This window comes from Orcinus orca, chromosome 13, assembly GCF_937001465.1.
Source record: "Orcinus orca chromosome 13, mOrcOrc1.1, whole genome shotgun sequence".
In the NCBI taxonomy this organism is placed as follows: Eukaryota; Metazoa; Chordata; class Mammalia; order Artiodactyla; family Delphinidae; genus Orcinus; species Orcinus orca.
Genome location: NC_064571.1, coordinates 91,283,145 through 91,292,988, shown reverse-complemented (window position 1 = coordinate 91,292,988; position 9,844 = coordinate 91,283,145). Strand labels below are relative to the sequence as shown.

Genomic DNA, 9,844 nt, shown 5'->3' with positions numbered 1-9,844 from the left:
AAGTCATACAGGAAATACGGATGCAACCTTATTTGAAATATTCGCTACCAAATCACGTACGTTAAGAAATATGTCGCCAGTATATAGTGCCACTCTCTTTAAAAAATGCTAATGTCCCTTACAAGAATTCATAGCTTTCTCGTTTTATTTATTTATGCCTTTTATATTCTGTGATATCATGCCAGTATTTCAATCTTTTCAAAAGATTTGTAAATCATGAATTCCCAATGATGAACTTGTTCAGGAGTAAAGAGTCACTTTGAAGACTTCATTATAACAAACACTTCATTTATTACTTGCGTTTTATTTACAGTATCTACATATTGCACAGTATCTAGATACTATTTTACATTTATTATACAAAGGACAAATGAAATTAGCCTGAGCATGTACACAGATTTACACTCCAATGTCTCCACAACTGAAATTCTTTTCTGTCTCTTTTTATTTATTTATATTTTTAAAATTTTTCATGCAATTCCAAATGATACTCTGGGCATTTAATTGTAAAAGTAATAAAATATTAAGTAATACCATATGCTATATGAAAATATAGTTTTAGATTCTGCTGATTCTGCTTATGCTTCTCAAGAAATATTTGTGACGTCACCTAATCAGAAAAAGGAGATCTCTCTCTGCCGTTTCACAGCATGACACATCAAACGTGGAGCACTCTCCTGTTGTCTAAAATGACCGGTGGCAAGCATTACTGTCGGGCACACCCATTTACTGACTCTGTGCCCACAGACGGTGTCAACATACAAAACTCAAGGTAAAGGAATTATGGGAGAGGCTGTCTGCAAAAATAAATCTCTGTTCATGGGGCGTGTCCAGAAGGCAGTGGGCTCTGCCCTGCTGGTCTCCAAGGCACTTCTCACGGTCCCGGGCCGCTGCTCGTCCGCGGCACTCTGCTCGCTGCGAAACAAACACGTTTGGGTTCAGAGAATGATTCACAGTTGCTTATTGATTCTGGAAGACCTATACATTCAATTACGTGTAACATAATGTGTGCATAGATGTGAGGAATTGCAGTCTGCATGTTTCCCTGTGTGCCAAAATGTGTGTCTATTTTATTCTGGAAAGTAACTCAGTGCTCACGGGCCTGCTGCGCTAAAGGGATGGAAATCATCACAAACGAAGAGAGATGCTTGCTAGGGTCTGAAGAACAGTGCTCAGTGTTGATGCGTCTGCCGCCAAGTCCTCGGTAGTTCAGTCCACGCTGATGTGGGGTGATCCTGGGTTGCTCAGAATAGGCTGCATTTTGTAGAGCGAGCTGGATACTTGTTACTCAAAACTCCGCTTCTCTGAAAATATTCCAGGGCTCAGGCTTGTAACTTACTGGAGCGCCAAGTCCAGGTAGTGAGGGGGTGTGTTTGGGAGGCTCTCCTGCTGTGGGAGGATGGCTGCGAAGCTACAGCTTCTCTTTGGCTCGAGGAGATCAGGTCATGAGTTTCAGCAAGAAGGAGCAAAGGGCTCGGGCTCTGCTCTGAGACCACAAGTGTGGAGGGTCCCTGTGCTCGGACCCCTCTAAAGACCCACTTCTTTCAGACTGAGCCTTTAAGAAGTTGAGGCTCTGGTCTGGAGTAGGAAGAGGAGTCTTACCCTGCAGCTTTGTCGTGACATCTTCATGTGTCAGGACGGCGGAAGAAACGTATGTGGACGCAGCTTACGCCACTTAAGGAAAACCTGCTGCTAACGCAGGATGTGTGCTCTGCCCTCCGGGACGTCAGGGTACACAGAAACCCTTGACTGTCTGCGTCGTCACCAGCCAGTTAAGACTTTGCTACTGCGGTTTAGAACTTCTGGAGTTGGAAGAAATTAATCTTTTTAAATGTTATAAAATTATTTTAGCAGAAGTATCTGTATTTTAAACTACCCACTTCTTGACCAAAGTGAACACGGTTACCGACGGCGGTGACCAGTGCGATGTGGGTCTCCGTGTTGTGTTGGGAAAGCCCTGGTGTGCCTGTCCTGAGACGGTGCAGAGGTAGGTCCATGCTCGGGCGCAGTTCCACGGAAGCGTAGGCTCCTGGGTACCATTACTCTCGACTTTTCGCTCCGGGGAGCTGTCTCTGCAGGAGAGCAGTCTTTGGGGAACCGCTGTGGGGAAGCAGGGGGTTAGCTTGCAGGCACAGAGACAGGAAGCCTGTGGCCTGAGCGGTTCTTCGGTGGATGTGGACGCTGGGCATCTGGTCTCCCCACTTGTGAGTAGATGGTGGTGGTTTTCCAAGGATGTGCCTGGTTCATCTTTGGAAATAGTGATGCTTTAACTATAAAGAAATGCTTAATGAAAACAGCATTCTCATCTCCCCAGGCAGGTACTTTGGGAGACTTACAAGAATCCATTCATTGCTTTAAAAATAAGAAGTTTTCTGTTTGCCATGTGGGCAGTGGAAGAGAAACTGGACAGCATTCAGATGAGAAGTGAAGGTGGAGGAATTTCTCAGCTTTGGCATTAAAAACTGTGCTTTCACTTCCCCCACATAGAAAGTGTTATACAAGTTTCAGTGAGCTTGGGGAAAATGTGGGATGATACCCTCCACTAACCACTTGTTTCACTGAACCCCCATTTGCTAGTGGGACTTCTGATGGGAAGAAGCAGCGCTAAGGACGCAGCTCAGGGCAGCACCCACTGCCCGGCTGACCCCGAGCATCTGTGCAGACGTTGTTCAGCGCAGCCTTCGCCACGGTGAGCACCCCTCCTCCACTCACAGGAGGCGAAGGGACAGCCATCTGACTGCAAGGTAGACCCAGCATCTGGCTGTGCCTAGCACACAAGACACACAGCTAGTGTCCAGTTGTGAAGTTACAGTTTGTGGCTGAAATCGATGGCATTTGTCTCAGGAAAATAAAACCTTTCAGCCCATCCCTTGACTCTTGCTGACAGTTAGTGTTATGTGTTACATGTGAGCCCTCAAGAGGCCAAGGTAAAAAGTTTAGCTCGTAAACTCAATGTGTGTTTATATTTTTACCATCAGAGGCTTTTAAAAAATAACTTTGATAGAAACATTTGAAGAGGATACCTATTCTTAGCTGTTCTTTTTAAGTGTATTGGTATAATGACAGAATTCAATGCAAACATTTGCCAGATATGTCGCTAAAATTCGCATGGATATGGTTAGTCATATACTCATTTATGAATGTTTGAATGAAAGCCTAGAAGTGGGTGGGCAGATACACACCATGTCACGCGCTGAAGTCAGTAGCCAGTGGGCTGTGTGCAGGTTAATGTGAGCTCGGGCAGCGTGTCCTCCTGCGACCAGGTCTCAGTGGCTGCCTGGGGTGCTGTGTGTTTACTGCTGACCAGTACCTAGAGCTATTTTGAGTGTTCTGTCAGCCTTACTCAGAGTAAGGCTACTTTACCCAAAGAATGACTGTCTCTAAACTCCCATGAATTTTTCATGTCCCAAATGCATCCAGTCTTTGGTGTGTGGGCCACAGCGACTGGGCTGTCAGCTTACCTTATCCCTCCATGCACATCGGACTGACAGCCAGCCGAGTAAGAAGCCGGGCGCATCTCTTATAGTCTACAAGGGAAATAAATCACAGACCCTTGTCAGCTACCTCAACAACTTAAATGAATTGCATTCACTTTAAACAAGCATAGCAACTGTTAAAGCCATTCATTCCTTTAAATATTCTGAATTCCTTGGAAACAATACATAGACTGTCATCTGCAATCATGGCTCGAAGTTGTTGATTTAATAATTTATGGTGCCTCGGGCCTTTAGCATCACGTGACAGAAGTTAAATGATGTAACTGGGAGGCTGTGGGAAGTGGGGATGCAGAGTCTCCCACGCGGCTGCTCTCTGCCTGTTTTCTTCTCGCAGTAGCTGCTGGGCTCATTAAAACAGCTTTCGTTTTGCTTCCTAGAGTACAGTTGGTCTTCCCGTGCCCTGTGTTACTTAACTTTTAGGTCACGTGCGGGCCGAGTCCCCTCTTGAGTTAATCATAACACAAAGCCTTCCGCACAGAAATTCTAAAGACAGTGGGTCAACAGCCAAGTACCAGAGCAAAAAACCTGGCTGGACAATGGAGGGAAGCAAGAGCTGATTTCTGAGCGCAGACTGGTTTTCCTAGGTATCTCGTATGGTTTCCTGTTTCAGTAGTCTCATAGGTGCTGCCTCAGAGGACACAGCAATCACGCCTGTAAAGGGATTCCTCAATACGAAGTTCACTTCTCAAGAGTCACAAAATCCTACTTAAAGATGGAAGAATTCAGACTCGTAGCTGAAATTCTGAGTGAATGAGTAAACTGACAGCAATAAATGCACACAGCATGTCTGTTAGGCAAGCACCTAGGCCTTCTGAAAACACACCCGCTAAACATCTAGAGGACGTAATAGTTTGGGCTCAAAGGAAACAATTATGTGGCAGCTGGGGGCTTTTCTGCTCTTCAGATGTGCCGTGTTTTCAGGATGTGCTTTTCCTAGAGAGACCACACGTGGAGGCGGCGGACTGCAGGAGCTCAAAGGAGATACTGGCATTTGCCACACACCCTGAGATCCTGAGGGCGACCACGACCCCGCTGGGCCACATGTTCTCCACCCTGATGTCCACCTGGGGTCCCTTAAGGTGCAGACTTTTCTCAGCAGGTGTGGTGGACTCACAAGTCCTGCTCTTCCCGAGAGCTCACCCCAGGACCACACCTTGAGTGAGAAGGTCTGTGGTTCCTTCTGTCTAACCGGCCAGGATTCTGGGAACTGTCGTATGCAGCCTTGAGCAGCACAGAAGTGGTCAGGTTGGCTCTGCAGCTCTTTATGGGCTGAGAGAGGTGGGACCCACACAAGCAGCCACTTGTCCAGGGCACAGATCTGCTTCCAGGCCCAGGGGCATTTCTGACCGGGCCTGGTCCCACCGCCTCACCTTATGGGTGACTAGGAGCTTGGTGGCGGCCCGCTCAGCAAAGGAGGCAGCAATGTGGGCGGCGCCTGCGATGGGGCACACGCAGCCTAAGTGCCTTGTCTGTGTCCTTGTCCGTGAATGAAAGGATTCAAGCAATGACCCTAAGGGTCACTTTCAAATTTAGAATCTGATCCTATTATTGTAAAACAAGACTTAATATAAAAATATATACACATTGAAACAAAATGAGAAGGTTCTCTGACCCCTAGAAGCAGGCTAGTAATTCTCCAACAGAAGGTGATTCCATTTCAGAGGAAGGAAAGAGGGAGGTGAGGTGTCCCAGGTCCACGTGGCCTGGATGGAGGGTGAGCCTGGAGCTTCCGGGACACGGGTGCCGCCCATTGACTCGTGCCACTGTCCCCGTGGTAGCCTTGAGCGGGACCACGTCAGCTCCCTCCTGAAGGCGCTCCCTGTCTGCCGGCCATGTTTGGGGACGTGCGAGACAGGAGCTCCGTAAAGGGGTGCAGCTGCCTGCACACAGCAGCTTCCCCTGCATGGACAGGGGCTTATTGTTTTGAGCAGGACGGGCAGGTTTGGTCTGCTGCCCCTTCGGACAGTCCTGAAGGCAGCTCCTAGGAGACCTGGCTTATTTGTACAACTGCCCTCCTGTGAGCCTTCAATGGAAGGCAAGTTGTGGTCCCTACACACACAAAAAAGTTGGTGTGGGGCTCTAGCAGATGTCCCTCTAGCTAGTAAGTTACTTGTCATCATTGTATGTTTTGTGAAGAGCACAAGAAAGCACTTTTGGGGGAATGAGTGCACTTGTTGTGGATGAACCAGGAAGTTACAGCTGAGAGCCAGACAGAAAAGGGCACCTGCGTTTCTGAATTAGTGAGGAAGCCAAGCAGAAGAGCAGGAGTTTGAGGTAGCAGTAAAATTCCTGGGTGATGGGGTTACAATTACTGGTGGAAACAAAGTCTCTGGCCAGGGCAGTGGGGATGGCCCAGGGCCAACCATAGTTACCTTACACCCTGCAGTAGTCATTTTAGCAACTCATTTGAAACATTTGTTCCACTGTCAGAGTTGAGCGGATACAAGGACAGGCATCAGACCAGAATTCGAGAGCGTGCATGGAGGAGTCCAGCCCCTTCCAAGAGCCGATTCATTCCAATGACTGTGAACCACGTTCCGTTTGGCACTAGCTGCCGCTGCCTGCGGTTATCTTAAGTGGTCTACTCACCCCAGCCCCGGACTGTATAGTCAACAGGGAGTAGTATTAGCAAACCTGGGTTACAGAAGGGAGGGGCCTGAAGCCTCGTCTACACTGTACTGGCATTTCTAAAGCGAGTTGGATGCGGTCACTTACAGGTGGGGATGGTGCAGTCTCGGGTGTTGTGGTAAAGTCTGTGGAAGTGTTTGCTGCACTTTGGGCTGAAATAAAGAGGACCTGGAACGTGGAAGAAGAAACAGATTGTGAGGGCTGCGGGATGCCAGGAGCTGGGGAGCGGCGAAGTAATGTGTGGAAAGCCTACCTGTAAGATGTTTCAGAAACTTGTCTTTCATCCTTAGATCTCGAGGAACAATTTCTGTTTGAGGGAAAGTAAGTTAATTATTAAATTGCCTGAAAGGAGCATGTTTTCATGTGATCCGAAGTGAATGTTTAAAGTTACTGGAAATTCTGCCCTGAACACAGCAGCCCCGTGATGGCAGTACGTGACGATGTGAAGACGGGTGATGGGGCACATTTTCCTCAAATCATATTAACGGCTCTCCAAGCTCCAGTATTAATGCCCAGTCTCCACCACTAGGATAGAGGCAGGGACTGTAAAGTTATAGGCAAAGAAAGGTGTGTGTGTGACAGTTATCTTCCAGTGAATAAATCACTCGTAGACAGTTTCATCTTGAAGAGCTTGGGAATCAAATTCAACAACCTCTCAAAGTTCTAGGAAGAAAACCTGATCTCATACTTCAAACAAAAAATTTGCTATAGGTATATATTCTTCTAGGTATATATTTAGAAAAAGGGTTAGTTGCTGTCAAAACCACTTGTTATGAAGGCTGGTGTGAATGCATGGAAACAGACATTAACCTGGTTGGATGAGATAAAGGTACAATTCCCAGGGAAAGACTGACTGTACCGGCACAGCGCCTGGTTAATGTTGGTAACTAACCTGACTGACGTTCTTTCTGATTTCAGCCTTGTTTTTGCTTTTTTTTTTTTTACAGTCATCTGGATTCATTTTCACTCACCTGTTCTGCACTAGTAATGCGCTGGCACGTGGTCACACTACCACCAATTCTCCTCATCTGAAGAGGGAACATTTCCATAAGAATCTTACTTGCAAGGTTTAGACATCTCCTAAATGTCAGTCTTCATTTACAACTGACTTTAGTCAGTCTATATAAAATTGACCTTATCATATTTGACCTAATTGTGTCATGAAAGCATTAAAAGCTTTCATGCTTTCCTTGGTAATTTCCCAAGGGGCAGCCACTCTGGGAAGGCTCTGCCATGGGGAGGGGGGGCGGGGAATGGGAATTTCTGTCTCAGTTGAAACTGCTTTGCTGAAAATATTTCCATTTCCAAAATAACAGATGACAGTTCTATGCTGAAATTACTGACCTAGGTAACAACTCACATGTCTTAGAAGTGGATGAGGGATAGTTATGTTATCTGCCAGGCATCATTCATGGAATTCCTATTTCCTTCTCTAAAAAACATATTTCCCAGTTTTTTTAACAGTCAAAATGTATTTATATTTTAAAAATACGTATGTGTTCTCAAAGACAATTCTATTTCCAAGCAAGTACTAGTTCTTCTAGCGTCTCCTGAGACAGGACAGGCGGACCCGCCGTCAACACCGCACACACCCGAGAGGCCTTGGGAAGCGGTCCACTCCGTCTACACAGCCACGCGGGCGGGGACACTCACCCACTCTCTGCTCCTCCGGGTAAACCCCGTAGTCCGAGACCTCCCTGCGGCCCAGGGTGTAGTCCTGCCGGCCCGAGAGCTGCAGCCTCTTGGACTCCCCCGAGTGGTACTTCCTGAGCTCCTGGACGATCTCCACGATGAGCTGCAGCAGCGTCTGCCTGTCCGCGGCCTCCCGGGTCTCCGCGATCCCCCGGCCGGGCCCCGCCGCCCCCAGCACGAGCAGCAGCCCCAGGAGGAGAGGACGCCCGGGTCCGCGCATCCTGCGCTCGGCCAGGCTGGGCGGATCCGACGCGCTCCCGGAGCTCGGCTCGCTGCAGGGACAGGAGTGCGGGGAGACCCGGACAGCCAGTCGGCGGGGGAGCGGGAAGGGCGGGAGAGGCCACTCCCCTCGGTCCGCGCGCCCCGGCCCTGCGGACCCAGAGGACGCCCGCCAACCCAGTGGATGGACGCCTCGCGCCGTCCCGGGCCTGGAGGGCGGGCGGGGGCTCGGCGGCGGGAGGCTGGGCCGCGGTCTCCACGAGGACTCGCCCTCCCCGAGGTCCCACGCGCTGATGCTGAGAGCAAGCCTTGGGTGCGCCCGCCCTCCGCGCGCGGGCGACACGGGCCCTGGCCGCCTTGCGCCCGCGTCCCGCCCCCGCCGCCGGCCTCCGAACTTTCCTGGAAATGGCGCATCACCGGCGCCCCGCGGCCCAACGCGTCGCCACAACTTTCCGTCCCCTTTAGACGCCGAGCGGGGCGGCGGCGGCCGCTCGGAGGGTCGGGCCCACACCCATCTCCCTCGGGGAGCGGCCGCGCTCAAGTTTCCAGCAGCGCCTTTGTGTGGCGGTCGCCCCCTCCTCCCGCTGTCCCCGATCCCCCCCCACCCCCCACGAGGAGCTCCCGCGCCGGGACCCTCGCCCCGGCCGCCTGCTGGGCCAGGTTCTGGAAAACCCTTGGCCCCCGGTGACGGGGCCCGGCCCACACCTGCCCGGCGCCGCCCGCGGGGCCACCTGCGCGCAGAAGCCCGGCCGGGTTACCTGCCCCCGCGCCCCGGAGCCGCGGGCGTCCTCTGGCGTCTGTCCCGGCGTCTGTCCGCGCGCCCCAGAGCCGCGCGCCCCGCTTGCTACTCCATGCCCGGCGGCGCCCGGGCCGGCGGAGCGCACTGGACGCGCGAGTAAGGGGACGCGGTGCCTCGGCAGCTCCGAGCTGGGAACCCGCGCTTGCCTGGGGTGCGCGCCGGCAGAGTCCGGCCTCGGACCTCGGGGCGCCTCTTATCCCCGCGGCCGCCGACGTCAGGAGGGTCCCCGAGGGCCCGGCGCGGGGCTTTAATTAGAAGCCGCTGAAGTGTTCGTATCCCCGCGCGGATCTTCGTCAGACACCCCCCCCCCCCCGCCAACAACTCCTCCCATGTCTCCGTATCCCGTCTGTCTCCCCTCTCCCCACCCCCTCCAGCTCCCCCTCCGCGTCTCCCCCGTCTCCTCCCCCAGCTCCCCCACTTCCCCCCTCCCGCATCCCCCCCCACCTCCCCCATTTCCTCTCTGCTCCATCTCTACCCGCCCTGTCGGTCTCCCTCCCCTCTCCCCTCCCCTCCCCCCTCCCCCATTTCCCCTCTCCTGCCTCTTCCCCCTTCATCCCATCTCTCTCCTCCTCCCCTTTGTCCCTCCCCTTCACCCCCCGCTTCTCTCCTTCAGTCTATTTCCCTCCGTTCCTGTCACTTGTGACAGGATGAGAAGAAACGCCTTTACCAGGAACTCGGATCTGTTTTTGTCTAAATGTAGATCTTGGGCTATTAAAAAAGGAGCTGCCTGACTGCCTCGGCATTTAATAAGTCAACTGGAGTCTGTGCGTTTTGGGGGGACTCTGCCGGCGAGGCTGGGGACCACTCTGGGGCCGAGGTCCGCTTTGCCCGAGGCCGGTCCTAGGCGGGCAGCCCGGAGGGCAGGGGCTGGGTTAGGGCTGGGCACCTCGGGGCACAGCTGCCGGGCAGGACACCGGCAGCACCCCTCCCCCGCCACCACCACCCCCAGCCCCCGGACCCACGCACGAGGACAGCGCTCTGGACCGTCAGCGCCCACCCGCTCCCGGGT

The 9,844-nt window shown here is 52.1% G+C and overlaps 1 protein-coding gene across 2 annotated transcripts; it reads right to left on the bottom strand.

The window, feature by feature from the left end:
- Positions 1 to 304: 304 nt before the first annotated feature.
- ALKAL2 (ALK and LTK ligand 2) lies at positions 305 to 9,139 on the bottom strand. 2 transcript variants are annotated; one of them, XM_049695745.1, is made up of 6 exons: positions 8,795 to 9,139; positions 7,779 to 8,089; positions 6,379 to 6,432; positions 6,213 to 6,293; positions 3,462 to 3,527; positions 305 to 915 (listed from the first exon to the last, which is right to left on the bottom strand). In XM_049695745.1, the coding sequence occupies exons 2-5, from the start codon at positions 8,035 to 8,037 to the stop codon at positions 3,463 to 3,465; spliced, it is 459 nt and encodes a 152-aa protein (XP_049551702.1). In that variant the 5' UTR covers positions 8,038 to 8,089; positions 8,795 to 9,139; the 3' UTR covers positions 305 to 915; position 3,462. The 2 variants fall into 2 exon arrangements, with proteins under 2 accessions (XP_049551702.1, XP_004274987.2); XM_004274939.3 differs by lacking the exon at positions 8,795 to 9,139 and having other exon boundaries at positions 7,779 to 8,590.
- Between the last annotated feature and the right edge of the window lie 705 nt (positions 9,140 to 9,844).

Coding starts and splice junctions, on each gene's coding strand:
- ALKAL2 (XM_049695745.1), bottom strand. CDS start 8,037: ATGCGCGGACCCGGGCGTCCTCTCCTCCTGGGGCTGCTGCTCGTGCTG. Junction 6,294..6,378: donor GTTTCTGAAACATCTTACAG/GTAGGCTTTCCA, acceptor TCCACGTTCCAG/GTCCTCTTTATTTCAGCCCA. Junction 3,528..6,212: donor AGACTGCACCATCCCCACCT/GTAAGTGACCGC, acceptor TTTCCCTTGTAG/ACTATAAGAGATGCGCCCGG.